Source organism: Mytilus californianus, unplaced genomic scaffold (genome assembly GCF_021869535.1).
Source record: "Mytilus californianus isolate M0D057914Y unplaced genomic scaffold, xbMytCali1.0.p SCAF_8, whole genome shotgun sequence".
Classification (NCBI taxonomy): Eukaryota; Metazoa; Mollusca; class Bivalvia; order Mytilida; family Mytilidae; genus Mytilus; species Mytilus californianus.
In genome coordinates, this window is record NW_026262734.1 from 28,004,076 (window position 1) to 28,025,941 (window position 21,866).

A 21,866-nucleotide genomic window follows, 5' to 3' on the forward strand; every position below is an offset into this window, starting at 1 on the left:
CCATTTTCTTTTATGACGTCCAAATGTAATGAGAACGTCTTTGCTAGCCAGTAATATACGTTATAATCATATAAATATATGTGCCTGTCGTCGTCATTATCAAAGTGTAATTCAAAATTATTAAATTACTTACCAGGAGTAATGTTTTAAAACCGTCTTGCTGCTAAAGGGACATTTCTACACTCTCAACTAAGTCCAACTTGTTTATTGTGTCTATTTTTAACGTCACAATAGTAGCGGGCACTTAGGGCACTGGCGACATCAAGCTATAAAGCCGATGTAGTTGGAATGAAGCAGTCATAGGCAGTTATTTTTATCCTTTAATGAATGTTAAGAAAATAATACATGAAAACGTCGTTCTGATGATGTCCCGGCCGGCCCGTGCTGCACGGAATTATGACGCCAGACTTTTTAATAGCTGGAATATTCAGTTGGAATAAGACGGAAACTACTGTCCGATACCTTGTTGATACATTCTTTCTTGAGGTGAGATATTGTTTTGATCGTATTAAAAACATGAACATAACGAGTAAAATTTATTGCTACCATTTATTTATATTATTTTCTTCTCGTAGAATAGATAGGCCCTATATATATACGAGCTTGAAAAGCATTTCTTATATTAATCCACATATTCCGTGAACTCTGGGAAAATTAATTCCCGTTACGATAAAATGTCGATATATATCATACATAAGTTAATTACGCAGAATGAAGCGACTGATCAGTGTTTACACGCATCTCTTAAGGTTGACTAGGCGGCGGGGGGCTCGGAGGGCCACTTCAATACTTAATTCATAGGGGTGCCGCTGGGGTTCTGTTACCCCACCCTTTTCATATAATTTAATTTTAAAAATGTATACCTTTTCATATTATTGCGAAGGTAAAAATGTTACCTTATCCCATATTGTTTGGGTTTCGTGGTGTGTAAGGTGTGTAATGTAAGAAGTGTCAAAAGAGAGAAAATTGGTTGATAAAAACACAGCCGGAAACACCAAGAAAGATGACAGACGAAGTAGTTTTTGGAACTTTATTGACCTTATCAAATATTTCTGATAGTTTTCCCGACCTATTCACATATTTTCAAACTTGAAAAGGTGACCTATTCCAGCCGCACGTCCTATCACCTTGTATATAGAAATTGCCCCCCCCCTTTCCACCCCCGACCCGAGGCGGAAGGGGGAGGAGGGGGACAGGACGTTTGCGCTTTTTTACCTGTAACACGATAGGACATTTGCGCTCCAAACATTATTGACATTTGCTGAACAGGGACCTCAGTCAAGAATTGAGAAAGAGAAACTAGAATATATACTTGCAATGTTGGTGAAATACCAGTTAGGACAGATTACAAGAGCTAAATTTGTTCATTCCCTGATCTTCAGATATCAAGTGAAAACTGACCTGTGATGACTATACAAGTCTTTGTGTCTTTAGAATGCTTACTTTTAGCTATATATAACTATATTAATGTGCTATGAAATGACTTTTAAACACGTCCAAACTATGCCAGGTCAAATCTACCGGTCCTAAGACCGGATAAAATAGGAGGGAAGTCATAAGAACCAAATACTGTAAAAGCGCAAATGTCCTATAAATTGAAACGCAAATGTCCATTAAAAAAAGCGCAAATGTCCTATGAAAAAGCGCAAACGTCCCGCGCTGGACTGGGGTATACAAATATGTTCACCTGGACCTCTTCCTGCAGGCACTTGTATCAATGCTAAAAAGGGAAATCCGATAAGACTATGTGGGATGTATTAATACTCGAAATCTGGCATATCTCGTGTACAAAAAGTGCTATGCTGTCTGGGCGTTAAAGGTCCTTTGAGTTTCATCAACTCATAGAGGTGGAATGTTGCAAGCTTAAGGCAAAGATTCATCTCCTTACCAACAAATCTTCTTTTTTCATTGGAAATTTAAAATTTCCGCCATTGGTTCCGGTTAATACATTTTGTAAATCTACCACTGTTATTTTTTTATGGTCCAGACCATGCATACAGTATTTGCTACCGGACGTGAAACAAAATACAAGTAATCAATACGAAAATGATCTCTCTGAAGTTAAATAGGGCCCCAAAAATTACTAGTGTAAAACCATTCAAACGGGAAAACCAACGGTCTAATCTATATAAAAAAACGAGAAACGAGAAACACTTATGAACCACATCAACAAACGACAACTACTAAAAATCAGATTCCTGACTAAGTATACATGTCATTTTCAAAGTCAAAGAGCAAATTAGAAAAAGGAAGAAAGTTCTAAATGGAAAAACATAATTTTTATAGAACCAAAACATAAAAAATGTACGGCATGGGTTAGCAAAATTCTCCTTCAACTGTGGAAACTTTGTTGTACGTTAATGTTTTAGCTACCGACAATCACACAAATGGAAATTTTATCACAAAGTTCCCAACAATTGTTTACTGTAGATAAAATATTTACAATAACAATAACACAAGGACAAAAAATTCCTTCTCATATTTCATGTGCATGTACAAAAATGTATATATGAATACTCTTATATGATCTCCCGCAAACAAATTTTGGAGGTATATATAAGTATCACCGTGTCCGTCTGTCTGTCTGTTTGTCAATCCGTCCGTCCGTCTTTTTGTCTGTCTCACTTCGTGTCTGCCGCATAACGTTTGTACTTAGGTTAATCAAACTTAGTAATGTAAATGCATAATGGACTGGGGGAGTGTCATATACCAAAGTCAGGTCACCCTGACCTTGACTTTGACATTTGATTCGACCTCTATTAAAATAAGTCCATGCCCAATTCGTGTCCGACTCGTAACTGTTGTTATTATTATTATTTACAATATTTATATAGCGCATTATCTAATTAAAATTACTATAAACGCTTATAATAAAAACAATCAAAGCAGTAAAAATAGGTGTTTAACATTAAAACCATCAATACAATAAAAAAGAAAGAAACAGAACAACAATTAGAAGACATATACTAAAACGGAAAAAACAAAGATAAGAGTTACTGTCAGTTTAAGAAATTAAATACAATCACTGAAGGGAAGTCTAAAATAATGTGTTTTCAAATTTTTCTTAAAAGGTTCGATGGAGTGTTCATGTCTTAGATGGCTAGGAAAATTGGTCCAGATCCTCGCAGTAGCTTTGTCGAAACGTCTTTCTCCATAATTTTGGTGCGTAGACGTGGTTGTATTAGTCGCATCGCATTTTCCGATCAAAGAGATCTTGATGGTTGATAAGCGCTAAGAGGTTCATTAAGATATACAGGAACTAGGCCATGTAGAATTTTGAAAGTATATAATAGCAGTTTATATTGTATTCGTACTGCACCGGGATCCAATGAAGTGACACAAGCACTGGTGTAATATGATGGTGTTTCTTGGTACGTGTAACGAGTCTAGCTGCCGTATTCTGTACTCGCTGTAACTTATTTACTAAACTGGCATTCACTTTATATAGCAGAGCTTTTCCGAAGTCTAGACATGATGTGACAAGCGAACATATAAACGTTTTACAGGCAGCCTCGGTGATATATTGTCGAATTCGACCAATGTTTCGAATTTGGAAGTAGCACGACTTCGTGACGGCATTGACTTGCTTTTCCATGTTCAATGTCCTATCAAAATAAACACCAAGGTTTTTGACCACCGATGCATTATTAACGATTGTTCCATCAAATGACAAATGACAATTCGAACATTCATTCACACACGAGTTTTTGGTGTAAATAATGTCAGTTCCGTTTTTTCTTGGTTCAGTTTCAGCATGTTTCAACACATCCATTTACTAATTCAGCTAAACAAGTCACTAGACGTGTAGATATGTTGTATAGGTATCGAGTGGTTTCAAAACTAGGTAGACTTGAGTGTCATCAGCATACTAATGATAGCTAAAGTTGTGTCGCCGACTTATTTCACTTTGGTTTTGCAAAAATACAATACAAGCGGGGTCCCAAGACCGAACCTTGCGGAACGCCATGTTTATTGTTAATACATCTGACAATACGGAGCCAATTGCAACACGTTTAGTTCGACTATCAAGATAGGATCTCATCCACGATAGTGCTGAGCCAGTTATGCCGGAAGAGTATTCTAACCGACTGATCAGGATGGGATGGTCAATAGTATCGATGGCAGCGGATAGATCGAGCATAACAAGTACCGCACAACAGTAATTATCGAGTCTTTTGTTTGCAATGGAGCATTTTTATCAATGATAGTTTGAACTTCAGAGTTATATACTTTAATAAGTTCATCTGATGATCCCTCCGGATTACAAAGGACGGCAGAATAATTCAAGTCAGTGATGAGATCTTTGACAACTTTATCACGATATTTCCGAAATGTCACTGTTTTGGAGGTTTAGAGATCTTAAGTCTTGTAGAAATTGCCAGATGAACGTCAAAGGTTTTGCCTTTGATATCACAGAGATGTGGGTCCTGAATTAAAAGGGTATCACTAAAAATAGAACTGTTTTCTCTCGTTATGACTACATCCAGGGTATGACCATGTACATGTGTTTCACAGGCGACATGTCGCGAGAGTCCAAGTTTCTCCAGCGTTTCTAGAAATTTATTTGCATTGTTATCCTTCGGATTGTCTAGATGAAAGTTTAGATCTCCTGTTATAGTGAGTTCTGAAACAACTACAGTTCGATCAAGAAACCGTGACCATTCCTCAAAGAAGATTGAATTTCAGAATTTGTTCGTCGCTATCGATGCAGGTGGACGATATATCACACATAATCGAAAGTGTTGATTTTTTATAGCAATTTTACACTTCATTAGTTCGAAATGGGTAGAATGACAATCGTTTTTAACAAGTTTTACATCCAAATTTTTCTTGTAGACAATACCTAGACCGCCACCTCTTTGCTCTTTTCGTGATACCTGATGTATATCGTATCCGTCAGGAATGAGCTCAGAAGTCATGCTTTTTTCAATTGTAGTACCTAGCCTAGTTTCTGATAATGCAAGTAAATCCACATTAATTGACTGTATGAAATCGCAGAGTGAGACAGTTTTGTTTTTTACTGCATGATCTACAGTTCAATAAAAATAACGATAGACACTTGTTGTTGCTGTTATTGATTGCTTTGGGGATCTTAGCCAAATTCAACAAATTCGGTACAGAAGTCCGTATGCTTTGAAGTAATCAAGGCTGTATAATAGATGGAATGGACAGTGTACTGGAGGATATAATAATTGGTTGGTTTGATGAAGTTGGTATTACACTTTGTACCCTTAAACTAATACTAACCAAACTTGGTATGCAGTTGCATCCTGGATTTTGAGGTGTCAAATACCAGTCATGTCATTCTTACTTTAACTTTGACCCCTGTGATAATAAAACATTGTCTGATTTGTGTGTACGGTGTATAACTTTTTTTGTACCGTAATACTTAGGTTGACAAAACTCTGTATGCAGATCGAAGCATCATGATATCGGGATGTGTCGAACAACAAAATCAGGTAACTCTGACCTTGACATTTGATCCCTTTGCTGAAATCCAAAAATGCCATTGTTTCAATATTAGATTTCACAGGAGCAACTAAAATACATGTATGATTGGTATTAGTCTTGCTATATGGACAGTTCTAGTTTTTTTTTTGTGGTGTTTTAGGGTTTCTTTGAATGTTATCTTGTTCGGTATAATATAATAATATTATATATCATATTATATATAATAACACTTAATGTCTGGTTAATATTGTTCCTTCGATACCAACAGTTGGCATATCTGTTGCCCACGGTTTCGCCTTGAGCAATAGTGGTTTTCACAGAAACCTACAAACTAAAACTCTCATAACCAGTCAATAAGTGTACAAAATATCATACGTACGTTTGTTTTCGTTGTATGTACGTGTATGTTCTATTGTTTCAGTTATGATCATAAACAAATAGATGCTCTGCACAACCCATACTTATTTCTAAGTATTTACATCTAACAGCGTGTCCCCCTCCTTCCCAATATTTCCAATGCAAAAACAGAAGCATTTAATGTAAGCCACTTTTTAAAATATATAAGTAATCCGTTGATTTTCGAAGGTTTAAAAAAATATTTCAATACCAACGTGTTTTTCAATAGCCATAGATGTAAGGCAATGTCTTGGATACAACATTTTGCATATCAATTAAAACTGTTACAAGGATTAAATAAAACACACCAACGTGAACCACTCAAAGCAAAAATATTTAATATTTGTAAATGAATAAAACAGCATTTATAAAATAAATTATAAAGGAAAATCAAAATTATAGAAGGACATACAGTTACTGTCATTATAATTTCATTCACAATTTTGTTCAGGATGAAAAAGGATTAACTTCATGTTGTATTATAATTTCAACCGCAATCTCAGAATGGTCACAGATTCCAAGGCATTTCTCTGAATATAATTATTTTTATTGGAAAACTTAACTCTATATCTTAAATAATAAAAGAGATATAAAACATCTCAACTTTAATACTATGCCATAAAAGATATGCCACTGAAAACTTTATTTAACCCTCTAAAATAACAGAAATTAGAAGATCAATGGATTTCTTCAATCAACGCACTTTTTCACATTTTCAAACTTACGAACCCTCTATTGCATATATATATATATATATGCGTTTTGTTAAAATATAATCTTTCAATTTTTTGGTCTTTTGGAAAATGTTGTTTGAGCTGTATTTAGACCCCTCTAACAAGAAATTTGTTTTGCATGCACACGTATAAAAATTGCGGTTTTTATCCAACGCAATCATAGGTTTGAACATTGTTTTCAATTTAGACTTGTTATATATATTACTTATCTAATGAAAATAATTATCAACAAGGTTTCAAACAATAACATCGTAAATGATTTAAAATAAAGTTATAAGTAAATGTAAGTATAGACGTTTACATTAACTGATGTTCAATGTAGTTTGATACAAGTTTTGGCGATTCTTTAAGACCAAAATTTCATTATACATTTCCAAAAAAAAAAAAAATGCGTTTTGTATTTTTGACGACTTGAAAACTAAGCTAAGGTAACATTCTTGAATTCGCGTAGCGAAATGAAAGATTATTCAAGGTAAGAATACAATGAAAAATCATTGGATGTCTGTTATATTCGACATGCACTACTACAAGCTATGTATTATATTCTTAGAGGAGTGAAAAAATACAATAGGATAATTTTGAATAATTGAAAGTGATATCGTCCTGATATCTGTAGAAGAGTGTGCACAAAGTATCACACCCTATTACCGGCTACCACTATGGCATATACATTATGATCAGTGTTCAAGATTTTCATTAAAAACAACTGTTTTTGCTATCGTGTACAGCAGATTTTTGTCTGTGTTCTCGATTGCCATTGCAATACATTGGATTTTTCAATCGTGTACAGAAAATTGTGATCTGTGTTACCTATTGCATCTGCTGACTTAACGGTAATATGATGCAGGTATGAAGAAAGGAAATGATCAAAGTATTTCATAACATAAGTTATACGTCATTGCAGATACAAATGTATACTACACGTCTATCTACATATCTTCAATTACGCTTTATTTAGAATAGCCTAATGGAATCCGGTATCAAAGCTTACTTATAAACAGAAACAATAGCACCATAAAATAAATGTTAAAGGGGAGAATGATTTGACAATTGTTGTAATATAGTCCCTCCTCAGCATTTGTCATCACTACTCTGTTGTTTAGTCTTTGGACTGGTCGATAGTCGCCTGAGATGTCACGATCTGTTTCATTGGCATAGTTCCTGTGCACCTGGTGTCTGAATTTCTCAATCTGAAATAAAACCAGTATTTTGTTGTTGATTCTTTAGAGGATTTCCGTGTTGCATAAGGGAGCTACCATTTGATTTTTATGGGGGGGGGGGGCTAGGATGAAATTTGAAAAAAATAGGCAGGACAGGAGTTTTGAGTAAAAAAAAAGGCAGGATGAGACACTTTGCAAAAAAAAAAGGCAGGATAAACTAAAAAAAAAAAGGCAGGACCGAATAGAGTGAAAAATAAAAAGGCAGGACAGAGATTACAACTAAAAAAAAAATGCAGGACAAAATTTTTCATCCTAGCCCCCCCCCCCCCCATAAAAATCAAATGGCAGCTCCCTAAGTTATATTTGTCACTATAAAAATAAGGAAATGTGTGGTATGATTGTCAATTATTCATAATGTCCAAAGTATAAGGATGTGATATCATTGATATTTGTTTTATTCGCACATCTGTTCTATACATTTGTCTTTGTTTGTTATCAATTGTGTCGGTCTAGTATTTTCCTGTCATATCTTTGTTTAGTGGCATTGTCAAAATCTCTCGCTTTGACAATCGTGTAAATATATATAAATAAATAACGTTTCACGTAAGCAAAACACACAACAAACTACACTATAAGTAGATGTAATAAAAGGTGGATTTTTTTCTAATGCTCTAGTAACGCTATCATGAGAGGTAGAACTGTTTCTATGGAATGAACGTTAATACAATCCGTAAAAAATAACTTAGGGCAGCAGAGATACACATACATTGTACAACCATTCGCGTAAAGAACAACAGAAGGGTGGTAGTACTATATATTCTTAGAGATTGATTATCATTGTTAATTTGTATGGGTTGATGTTTGCTTGTTTGCCAAAAGTTTTGTTCGGTTATTTTTGTGTCTTGGTATTTAGGCTGTTTATTTTATTTTTCTTCTATTCTTTTTCATATTTCTTTTTCCATTAATGTTCTGAATTTTGTAATTATGGCTTTAATATTTTAGCCGGTTTTAATGTCGAGGTTATCGATAGGTTGTTCTAGAGACCCCATAGTTGATGATAGGATAGTCTAGAGACCCCATAGTCGGTAATTCCTTATAATTGGTAACTTGAAAACAACCATATAATACTAGTATTTACAGGCCTATATATCTACAATATGAATACCTGTTCTTCAGATATAACAATATGGTTTTTAAATATGGTCCATATAACACTTTCAAAACATGGTGGTGTTGTCAGGCTTCCATAATATCGATAATACACACCAGCATCATGTGGAAATAAAGAATCCAGAGCAAAAGTATTGAGAAGTGCATGGTCATCTAAAAATAAAATAAAAAATGTTATGAAAACTTATGTTAAGTTGTATTAAAATTGGTCTTATGTATGTCTGAGACACGTGTCTTTATTAATCACAGTGTGTTAAATGCATACGAAAGATCTACGAAACACTGATATATACTTATGACCAATGTTAAACTCAAAACACTTTCTGCTTTTTGATTTTGGTCGTTTTAGCGTTGTTCTTCTTTCAATTCAAGGTTTCCCCAAATGCTATGACAGGATACATCGTTTGTCATGCATAACCTGTTTGATATACACTAACATTTCGTAATAACTCACAAAGGGGATAGAGAAATGCTCTGTTAGTAACGGCAGTAAATCAATAAAATGTTAATGCTGTATATATACTGTATATACAGTATATAAAAAAAATAAGGAGATGTAGTATGATTGCCAATGAGACAACTAACCACAAGATTTAAAATGAAGTAGTAGTAAGCAACTATAGGCCACCGTACGGCCTTCAACAATGAGAAAAACCCATACCGTAAAGTCGGCTGTAAAAGACCCGACATTAAAACTGTGAAACAATTCAAACAAGAAAACTGACGGACTAGTTTATAACAAAACGATTTACGATTAACAAATATTATAGACATGAACCAACGACAACCACTGAACTACAAGGTCATGACTTATATTTTACCCCTGTGTTCTATTTTTAAAAATAAAATGTTAATGCTGTATATATACTGTATATACAGTATATAAAAAAAATAAGGAGATGTAGTATGATTGCCAATGAGACAACTATCCACAAGATTTAAAATGAAGTAGTAGTAAGCAACTATAGGCCACCGTACGGCCTTCAACAATGAGAAAAACCCATACCGTAAAGTCGGCTGTAAAATACCCGACATTAAAACTGTGAAACAATTCAAACAAGAAAACTGACGGACTAGTTTATAACAAAACGATTTACGATTAACAAATATTATAGACATGAACCAACGACAACCACTGAACTACAAGGTCATGACTTATGACATGAAAGTAAAGAATGTTCCGGGTTAAACATACTTGTGAGCGCTTAACCCCCTTTTAGCTCACCTGGCCCAAAGGACCAAATGAGCTCTTGTCATCACTTGGCGTCCGTCGTCCTTCGTCGTCGTCGTCCTTTAACTTTTACAAAAAACTTCTCCTCTGAAGCTACCGGGCCAAATTTAACCAAACTTGGCCACAATCATCATTGGGGTATCTAGTTTTTAAAATGTGTCCGATGACCCCGCTTGCCAACCAAGATGGCCGACATAGCTAAAAATAGAACACAGGGGTAAAATATAAGTTTTGTTTATTTATTTTGAAAACTGTTATAAGTAGAGAAAATCTCACACGAGCAATAATGATCAGAATGTTGAGTTCTACCAATTGTCCATATACATCAAAACTGTCAGACGACTTCTTATAGGAGTTATTGACCTTACATGAAAAATTTTACTTTTTTTTTTATTTTTGCCTATTATCTTGAAACCTATGATAGATAGAGAGAAACTTTATATTGCAAAAATGATCAGCAAGACAAGTTCTACAAATAAGTCTGATGGTTGAAATCGTAAGTCGATTCCTTATTGGAGTTATTGCCCTTTAATGACGATTTTTACCATTTTTTGGCGTTTTGCCATTTATGATAAAAATTATTATAGATAAATAGACACTTTACATCACAAAAATGATCAGCAAGGCAAGATCTTCTAACAAGTCAAGTTTTGCCGATACAGTTAGTAGACTGTCACTCTTTATTGTAGTGATTTCCCTTAAATGAAGATTCTGTTTACCCTCTTTTGTGTTTTGAGCAAAAACTAAAAAAAAGATAGAAAGAAACTAAACAGACTATATGATCAGCAATACAAGATCAACAAAACAGAGATTTTTGTCATGAATTCTATTCTCGTCTACAATGTTGGAGAGTGTCCTTTGTTGAATATGCACATAGGTGAGCGACACAGGCTCTTTAGAGCCTCTAGTTTAACATGGGACAGTGGCGTAACAGCACAATAAAAGAACAAACTGTAAAAATCAGTTGCAATTGGCTTAACCCAAAAGATCGATACGAGACACAAATACAACTAACATAAAAACAAAAGACACACAGCATCGATATAACAGGACTCGTAGTTACTGAAAGCTAGCCCAATGCCAATTACAACTAATAAATAAATCATGTTCTAGCAGACTTAAGTATCAAGATCATTCAGACTATAGTATGTTTATTAGTAACATTAGTACAATTGTTCATGATGAACAAAAATGTACAACACTCCTATATAAAAAGAGATGCGGTATGATTGCCAATTAGACAACTACCCACCAGAAACCAAATGAAGTAGACGTAAGCAACTTTACGTCACCGTACTACCTTCAAAAAGCAGTTCATATTTCTTGAATGAATATCCCAAGGGGTGAATCTATGATGTGAGGAAAGGGGCCTATTTGTCCATAATGATAAAAATAGCGGCGATCGTTACTGGGCGACTTTTTTTGTCGATTTTATGCAAAAACATAATATTTTATCCAATGGGTACGTCCTCTTAGTCCCTAACTTTATTACTTCACTGAATCCTGGTCTATGTTGAGTTTTTTCTTTTTGTATATCATACCTTTGTGTGAAATTTTGGTTAGATGCGAGATGATTTCATCAAAATGATGGTTAGTTTCTCCAATCTGAAATACAAGACTGTATATTGTGAAATTACAACAAGAAAATATTCATGAAGATAATGTTTGTTAAATTTAAGAACAGAGATATTCCAATTTTTAAACGTTGCAAATTAATAGTTGTACAAAACATATTCATATATACGTAACATGCACTTATACTTATAGAACACGTTCATAAAATATTATGAAGTTGGTTTCTGTAGGAAAACCACTTCTACAAAATGCATTTAATCGAATTAAAAGTGGGGTTTCTTAACAGGACATTTTCTAACATTTAAATTTAGAAGGATACCTTTATTTACATCCTTAATTGCCACTGAATGTTAGGCAAACAATAATCAAATAATCATACACATATATTTACTGTCCAATATAAATATGTTCCATATTCAAAATATATAATGATTATTAGAAAGTTTAAACTGTTTGCTGCTTAATCTTTCAAATGGTAGATCATGCCATTAGAATTATACTTGAAAACAATCAGTTGCAGTTACTGAGCAATTTTATTTGAGCTGGTAATTTAGGTTATATTGTAAAATAAAATTATATTATGATAAATGCTGAACATTTTGCTCTCAAGTTCTATTTAGAACTGGTCAATAAACGTGCTTTATATGCATTTTTTTCTAATCTGACACTACTGACCTCGAACAAAAATGCTAATACTGCAAGTCCTTCTGTTTTGTTCAACGCACTGGAAAACCCACCATGTTTACTATTATACAGAACAACATGCATCTGAAAATATATCATTCACATGTCAATGAACCAGGTTAGTCAAAAACAAAAAATATATATATAAAAATATAAATAAATAAAATAAAGTGAAAATACATTAATGATTTAATTAAATTAAATAATCAAATATTAAATTGAAACGTCTGTTTCAATTGTTTTTCTTATGGAAACTAATTATTTATTCAAATGCTGTTTCGCATGATCTTAATACTTTGTATAAGCCATTTACAAGTTCTTAAAACTTGGTTTTTATAAGTCACTTTCGTCTGCTACCTTTCTTCTCTTTGCTCAAACGTATCTTCTGCCCTTTTAGGTTTGCAAACCAATAGTTATTATGAATAGTCTGCACTAAATAATCACAAATGAAAATCTTTTCAGTTATTTCAAAAGAAATTGTGCAAACTGGGTTCAGCCAGGGTATTCGGCGTGTTTTGAAGACTGATTTTTTTGTTCTATGTGTTTTTCTTTGATTTATGGTTTTGTAATGTCCTCTTTGCATTTTCTTTCATTTTTGCTATATGCCAATTCATTATTTTCCTAGGTTCAGTTGTTCAGGGACTGTGTTTTACTTTCTTACTAGTTACCTCCATAGGATATTGTTTTCCATTTATGTTATGTTCGGAACCTCTTTTATCTTCGGATCCCCAGTGAAAGTGGAATTGTTCTGCATTAAAAGTTCCAGGCAGTCCACCGCCACTTAACTGCAGATTATTTCCCTTTAAATCTATTTGAACTGAATTATAATGATATAAAATGTTATTTGAATAAATTAAAGTATAATAATACTGTTGTTATTAAGTCGTTTAAAACCGATGAAAACGATCAGCTCGGTGTTTGTGTTGAATAATTTTTCATACTTTTTAAGATTAAATTATGTAACTCTATATGTAGCTGTAAAATAAGAAATATAGTTTGGAAGAGTTAGTGAAAAAGTGAAAAATAACGTATTCTACATCAATGGTATTAGCCTTTCCTTTAATATGTATTTCTGTATGATTATGTAGCTTTTTATCAGTAAAGGGAGTGTAAAGTTATTAACATCGCAGATCTTTTTTTTAAAGAAGAAATTTAGTCTTGAATTGTTAGTGTGATTTCTCAATTCTCGTTTTTTATATAGATTATACCGTTGGTTTTCCTGTTTAAATCGTTTTACTCTTGTCATTTTGGGGCCCTTTATAGCTTGCTGTTCGGTGTGAGCCAAGGCTCCGTATTGAAGGCCGTACTTTGACCTATAATTGTTTACTTTTCACATTGTGACTTGGAGGGAGAGTTTTCTCATTGACACTCATACCACATCTTCTTATTTATATTGGTTTTTAATCGTACAAATGATACAATATAGTATTTTTGTTCCCTATCATGATTTGACTGTTTCAGGTGTATACGTCTTGTATTGTTTCCAATCATGCTTTGTGTGGGTTTTTTGTGTGAGCAATGTTTATGCAATCCGCGTACATTTTCAGAAGCTACCGATTGCCGTCTGTTGTTTTAAAGTGTTTAATGGTTACAAAATTCGAAATCAAACGACTACATTTTCCAACAATATTTTCTCTCTCTCAAAATTGGAGATGTGCATATTGCGAAACAAAGACCAATGAAAAAAGTGAGCATTAACTCATGTGTGAAATTGTTCCTTCATATGCCACAATGTAACTGCAACAAAATGATCAAAAAAGTTTGAGCTTTATTCTCTTTGTAGTTTATATATACCTTTTACTAGCTCAATTGAATCATTTGTTTTGCAATTCATAAGAATATAAATAATGTATTTAAAGAGTTATTGGCGATTATTAAGGATTTAACGGTCCCAAATGAAGAAACTAATACTCCTTAAAATTGCTGCAAATGCTTGCAGTCTTTACTGTCAAGGCGCTCTCCCCAAAGAAGATAGAGAATAAACTCACCACTATGGCCGTTGTTTTCTAGAGTCATTTTAAGATTGGTTACATTCTTTATATGGTCAAAGTTAAAATGTGGTAAACTGCTGTTGACTACTACTTCTGACACTCCTATACTAATCGGCGATTGCTGCTGTCCACCGCAGTTTGGATAACTTTTGGGCCAAAATGTAGGTCCTAAAATCAAAATTTATCATAAATTCACATGGTGACCAAAACTTTCCGTAATGTAATATTTGTACATGAAGTAAAGTTCTCATATAATATTTCCTTATTAATTAATAAATTAACATAATTTTGAAACGATCGAACATTTGTACTCTTTGCATTTCTAAGAGTCTAATAATGAGTCTTTTAAGGTACCCTCTGATCAAATAGTTTATAAATATATTGGCTGTAAATCTCATCGTTTATTTAAATATTATATGTATTTACTTTTCAAATTATGACTGTAAGCATTGACGAAAATGCTTCAAACTAGCGAAATCGTTTAGTTTCATGTCAATACTACAAGGTAAGGATCGTTTAACCCACCGAATATGGAAATTAGGATATACAATTCCAAGACTCATCGGCTATAGTTGCTTGCATCACGTAATTTGGTCTCTGGTGTAGAGTTGTCTCATTGGCACCAAACCACATCTTCTCATTTTTATTTAAGATGGTCACATCAACATTTTACTTGACATTAACACAATTTTGAAATCATTCTTGTACTCTCCATATGAGGACTTAATAAACAACAGTAAGTTCTTCATTCTTATTTAGACCAGGTAAGAATGGTGTTCAAATACGGTTGTTAAACCGTAAGTCATTAAAGTGCAGTAGACAGTTTGTAGGACCTGATTTTGCACATCATTGCACTGACAATTATTACCGACATAGAAATATAAAACAATAAGCTCGAGAATTTGAAATTTCATGTCTGAGATGTATAAACTCATGTTGTATTTACCACATGTTAGTACGACGGTGTGACATGTTAGACACAATGTGTAATAATTTGATAAATGACGATTGTTGAATGATTCATGAAAAGTAAAAATATAGTCAACAATATGTTTTATTTTATCATTCAACGATAATTCCGTCTGTATAATGCCTTTTTTACCACGTAAGACGTAACAGGAACCAACATAAAAAAAAACAAAAAAAAAACAAAACGAACTGTTCAGTAGATTTCGATAAAATTTGCTAAAGAGGGAAATAATGTGATCATAGTCATAATTAACGTTAAATGGTAAGTTTTATTGGGAAGTCAGTTCGAAGACTATCAGCAAGTTTAGAACTTCGAATTCCGAAATACAGTAAAAATGCAAAAAGTTCTGATTTTCGGAAAGAAATCAATCAAAACTAACGGAAATCGACGTCGCGTAACGTTACCAATGCTATACCGAATACCACGCAAAGTGTCGAGAGCTTTATTTTATTCATTAAAAGTAATATATAGTCAACTTACCATCAGCAAAGTCATATCCCCATTTGTTGCCTGAAATGATATTAATGATATTTATTACAAGAAGTATAGAATATATGATACAAAGCACTGATGAATATATCATACAAATCGCTGATGAATATATTACACAAAGCACTGATGAATATATTATACAAAACACTGATGAATATATGATACAAAGCACTGATGAATATATGATACAAAGCGCTGATGAATATATGATACAAATCGCTGATGAATATATTATACAAATCGCTGATGAATATATTATACAAATCGCTGATGAATATATTATACAAAGCACTGATGAATATATTACACAAAGCACTGATGAATATATGATACAAAGCACTGATGAATATATTATACAAAGCACTGATGAATATATGATACAAAGTACTGATGAATATATGATACAAAGCACTGATGAATATATTACACAAAGCACTGATGAATATATGATACAAAGCACTGATGAATATATGATACAAAGCACTGATCAATATATGATACAAATCGCTGATGAATATATGATACAAAGCACTGAAGAATATATGATACAAAGCACTGATGAATATATGATACAAATCGCTGATGAATATATGATACAAAGCACTGATGAATATATGATACAAAACACTGATGAATATATCATACAAATCGCTGATGAATATATGATACAAAGCACTGATGAATATATCATACAAAACACTGATGAATATATGATACAAAGCACTGATGAATATATTATACAAAACACTGATGAATATATTATACAAAACACTGATGAATATATTATACAAAGCACTGATGAATATATTTTACAAAACACTGATGAATATATTATACAAAACACTGAGGAGTCTGTACCACTCATCTGGTTTGTATCATTTAACACTTGGTTATACAATGAATCTCAATGTCATCTTGTATGCCATCCAGTCACACAAACGGAGCATATCAAGAAATATGTATCTTTTGTTATTTTGGTTTTGTTTTTTTTTTTTTTTTTTGGTTTTGCACAAACCTATTTCACGTGACGATTTCTTAAAACTAACTTCGAAGAAAAATTATCTTTATAAAGATAAGGAGATGTGGTACGATTGCCAAAAACAACTATCAACCGGGGAACGAGGACGTATTAAAACAACAATTACCGTAGCGTCTTTAACAATGAACAGACTGATGTCGTTTTGCATTAGTTTCTTTAAACAGAGACATGGCGTATATGTTAATCTACAGCTAATCATACTGACTCTAATCATGGTCAACATATCAGAAGCATTTCCATCCCACATCCTCCCAAAAAAGACTACAGATAAACATACTGCAAATTATCATAGCCAACATCTAAGATACATTCCAACCCCACATCCTCCTAAAAAGTCTACAGATTAACATACTGATTCTAATCATAGTCAACAATTCAACAACTCCCCCACTATACATACTCCCAAAAAGCAATCATTATAAACAACTCAATAACTCCACATCCTTCAAAAATAATCTCTAAATAAACATGCGTACTCTTATCATAGTCAACAACTCAATACCCCACCCCTTATCCTCCCAAAAAAGTCTACAGATTAACATACTGACTCTAATCAGTCAACAACTCAAAAAAATCCCCACTCCACATCCTCCAAAAAAGTATAGAGATAAGCATACGGATTCTAATCATGGTCAACACCTCAACAACACCACCACTCCACATATTCCCGAAAAAGTATAGAGATAAGCATACGGATTCTAAACATAGTCAACACCTCAACAACACCACCACTCCACATATTCAGAAAAAAGTATAGAGATAAGCATACGGATTCTAAACATAGTCAACACCTCAACAACACCACCACTCCACATATTCAGAAAAAAGTATAGAGATAAGCATACGGATTCTAATCATAGTCAACACCTCAACAACACCACCACTCCACATATTCATGAAAAAGTATAGAGATAAGCATACGGATTCTAATCATAGCCAACACCTCAACAACACCACCACTCCACATATTCATGAAAAAGTATAGAGATAAGCGTACGGATTCATAACATAGTCAAAACCTCAACAACAACTTAAACAATGTATTTAATGCACGGAAAAATTCGAACCGAGAAACAGTTGATTGATGCATTCGAAACGATGACATGATTTATTCTTGCCGTTTGTAAACCGATGTAACATAGTAGATTAATTCTAGCAGGACAATTCAACCGTTTTCTCGTTTCGCAAAGAACACAAATCAACCATTTTTATCGGTTTGCGTAATTATGCTGTACCAATTAACTAATTTTCATTTCGCAAGTTCCATACATTGTAGCAAATACCTAGGTCTCCTTTTATGATCTTTTATTTGAGACTCCAGCAAAACTATTTCATTTTAGGATAAGCTTCAATGAGAAATATGAAAGACATCATCGACATTTAAATATGTATTAAAGTCACAGGTCCTTGTCTCTGAAAAAGATTTACCTATATACTTTAATGTAGAACATGAGTCCTTTGGATCAGCTTATGACAAAGTAACCATCATAATTGTTTATGTACAGTCTGTACACTCTGGACAACACTGACCTTGGACAGGGTCACTACAGGTCACTGCTGGACATTGTATCAAATGTACATGCTTGCTTTAAGTATCATTACACATTCACCGGTTTCATGTATTATTTCTTTCATTTATTCGATAATAAGAGAACAAGGTATACTTTAATATTGATTCACTCAAAGGGTCTTTGCATCGGAAATAAACACATCTATCCTAAAACCAGTTGTTAGGATGATACGGGTTATGTTCTTCTCGTATATTCTATGATAGTATGATACTTAGACATAATCTTTCAATCATTTTAATTGAGGTCTAGGACTGGCATGTCAGTAACTACTAGTACTTAGTAGTCCTTTGTTAATTTATGTTGATCATTGTCATGTTGCTTAGTTTCTTCTATTACCTATTCTAACATCGGACTCGGACTACTTTTAAATTGAGTTTTACTGTGCGTATTGCTGTGTGTTTGTTTATTCTACATTGGCTAGAGGTATAGGGGGAGGGTTAAGATCTCACAAAACATGTTTAACCCCGCCGCATTTTTGCGCCTGTCCCAAGTCAGGAACCTCTGGCCTTTGTTAGTCTTGTTTTGTTTTTATTTTGGTTCATTTATATGTTTCGGAGTTAAGTGTGACGTCCATTTTCTCCGAACCAGTATACATTTTTGTTAATAGGCCAGCTAAAGCTCGCCTCCTAGTGCGGAATTTTCTCGCTGTATTGAAGACCCATTGGTGGCTTTGGGCTGTTTTCTGCTCTTTGGTCGAGTTAAAGTTGTTGTCTCTTTGACACATTCCCCGTTTCCATTCTCAATTTTATTGAATATACAAAGTAACATTTAACCACCTCATTCACCGTTTATAGATCACTGCTGGACATTGTTTCTGTACACGTATTTTTTTCAAAGACAAGTGCCTATGATCAAACTGATTGATGATATATATGCAAACCAATAAAATGTTGATTGGTGTCCTATTGTGACGAAATATTTAATATAAAACTTTTTGACAAACTAGATCGGATACTATTACTTAACTTTAAGAGTATTCAATATAATTCTATCCCATTCCATAAATAATATCTCATAAATATATATAGTATGTACTCAGATGAAGCATTTTCTTTACCAATACAAGATAACGACAAATGAATTATTGACAATTTTTTAATAGCATAAATAATTAAATTCTGGATAAAATGAACATCAAAAGCAGGTCAAATATATCGGTAGGAATTCGTTATCTATTTATTCTCTTGTTTAACTAGAGAATAAACCAGTTGTGCAAATTATTTGACAGGTTTTAAGTTTATCGAATGCTGGGCGGTGACCAAAAGACTTGCAGACAATTTTATGTATTGCTAAATAAATATAAGTTGTATAATAAATATGAATGAATGACACGGTGAAGTGTTTTAGCAGCGGTAATTAAGATATTATTGTTTGATGAAAGACATTTTTTTGGTGGGGTTCGTGTTGCTCAGTCTTTAGTTTTAGTTTTATTTGTTGTGTTTTGCATACTGTTGTTTATCTTTTAGTCTTTTTTCGTTTTTACCAGGGCGTTGTCAGTTTGATTTGGACTTGTGTGTTTGAATGTCCCTTTGGTATCTTTCGCCTGTCTTTTAAGCACATAAATATGTTAAGAACATAACATATTTGGCTAAACCAACTAAGAAATTTACGTTGCCATAACATCAACGCGGTGCTACTGTTAAACTCAAATTCATGATGGTTCGTCAAAATGCGAATCCTTTCATGTATAGTTGCCAGCTGCACGATCCCAACTTCCTTTACATCGGAAAATATGCCGCCATTACATCCGCGCAGTTCTGTACAACCAGCTAGTTCCCACCAAAATGTCAAGTTAAGGGAAACTGGTGATTGTCATTGTCATTTTTCGTTTGCTAATTTTGTTTTCTGTCTTTATTACACTTGTGGTTTTGAAATGTCCCCCTAGTATCTTCTGAACCGTCCTCACTGCTCATATTCTTTCGATGCGGTTTGTCGCATGTGAGGATGTGTGTTTGTTTTCATAAATAACAAGATTTTCAAAAGACTGTTATAAATGATAGTATATTAATAAGGAAACTTAAAAAGCAGAAAGAAATGATAGGTTCGTGTCTTTGTTTATGAGATATAATCAATTGAAAATTTGGCGGGAATGGATTCTATCTAGATTTTTCGTACATCTAACATTGGCACTTTTTTTCTTTCAAAAACTATGATAAAAAAACAAGGATTTTATAAGATTTTAAAAAATGGCTTTTTAAAACTATTTGTAAAAAAGTTATGGAAAGAAAAGTGTGTGTTAGAGAGCAAAAATTTATTGGCCCTACATGGATAAAACTAGAGGATTCCGAATATCTGACAAAAAGACAAAAACAAGAGTAGCGAAAAGAGGCAGAATATATCAAGCGGACAATAAAACATCTTAGATCGATTAAAATAAACCACCGTGGTCTAAAAGGAAAGGAACAAAAAGACAAACAAAAGTATACCCCAAAAAAAAACCAAACTAAGCACACGAACCCCAATGAAAATCAGGTGCTTCGGAATAAAGAATTTTTAGTGCCCGTTTTTTTTTTATTATTCAACAACATTGCACATGCTGTTTACCTAATTCTTCACTGGTACAGGTATTTCAGTGGAGATCCCTGTATATTACTACCTTACGACCAGGGTATCTTTAGGTTTATATTTATAATTTTGTTAGTATATATTATTTATCATTAATACATTATTTCTTTATTATCTTACTATTATAACTCGCTTTTAATAATCTTTTAGGGGAGGGGGGGGGGGGGGGGGTTATTCCACAGATCGATAAAATAGACGTAAGGTTAAATACTTTTAAAAAAAACTGTTATTTGTTTAATTTATTTACAGCTTTGCAATCTATTTTGTGGTCCGTATTGTAGACTGATTTTGTCTGTTTGAGTCGGCATTGTAACTCATTGTTGTCTGTTACGCTTATCTTGCGTTGTTGGGTCATTGTTTCAATTTCAATATCTTCTTTTATATTTTAATAACGACCCATGCTAGATCTGTATAGATGTCTGTATAAAATGTACATGCTTGCTTAAAGTATCATTCACCTGTTTATTTTAATGTCTCTTTCATACATTCGATAATAAATAGCAATGTATATTTTTTTTATATAAAACGACATTTTACCACATCGTTCAACGTCCTTGTGAATTGTTTTCCTTTTACATCGAAAACTTATTATCACAAATAAGATATTAAAATAGAAATCAAATGTTATGAAATGCGATAATATATTAGTTTGTGTTGTCATTAACAGAATATGATACTACATCGTACAATGTATGTGGAATACATTTAAATTGAAAAATGACGATGCATCAAGTAGATAAAGCTAAAAAAAATAATAATCAAAAGTATACATGTATGCAACAGAAAATGCACAAGTAAAAACTTATTAGATGACAACAATATTGAGAGTAATTGTTG

General features: G+C 33.2%; 1 protein-coding gene across 1 annotated transcript in view; it reads right to left on the reverse strand.

Moving 5' to 3' along the window:
• Nucleotides 1-21,866, reverse strand: part of LOC127711967 (carbonic anhydrase 12-like) — a 74,835-nt gene that overhangs the window by 23,749 nt on the left and 29,220 nt on the right. Inside the window, exons 2-10 of the mRNA XM_052218123.1 lie at nt 15,843-15,872; nt 14,390-14,560; nt 13,070-13,218; nt 12,393-12,485; nt 11,684-11,747; nt 8,907-9,064; nt 7,573-7,771; nt 4,818-4,951; nt 134-177 (exon numbers count right to left, since the gene is read on the reverse strand). Coding sequence (XP_052074083.1) covers nt 134-177; nt 4,818-4,951; nt 7,573-7,771; nt 8,907-9,064; nt 11,684-11,747; nt 12,393-12,485; nt 13,070-13,218; nt 14,390-14,417 — 869 coding nt within the window. The 5' untranslated portion in view covers nt 14,418-14,560; nt 15,843-15,872. The remainder of the gene's footprint in view (nt 1-133; nt 178-4,817; nt 4,952-7,572; nt 7,772-8,906; nt 9,065-11,683; nt 11,748-12,392; nt 12,486-13,069; nt 13,219-14,389; nt 14,561-15,842; nt 15,873-21,866) is intronic.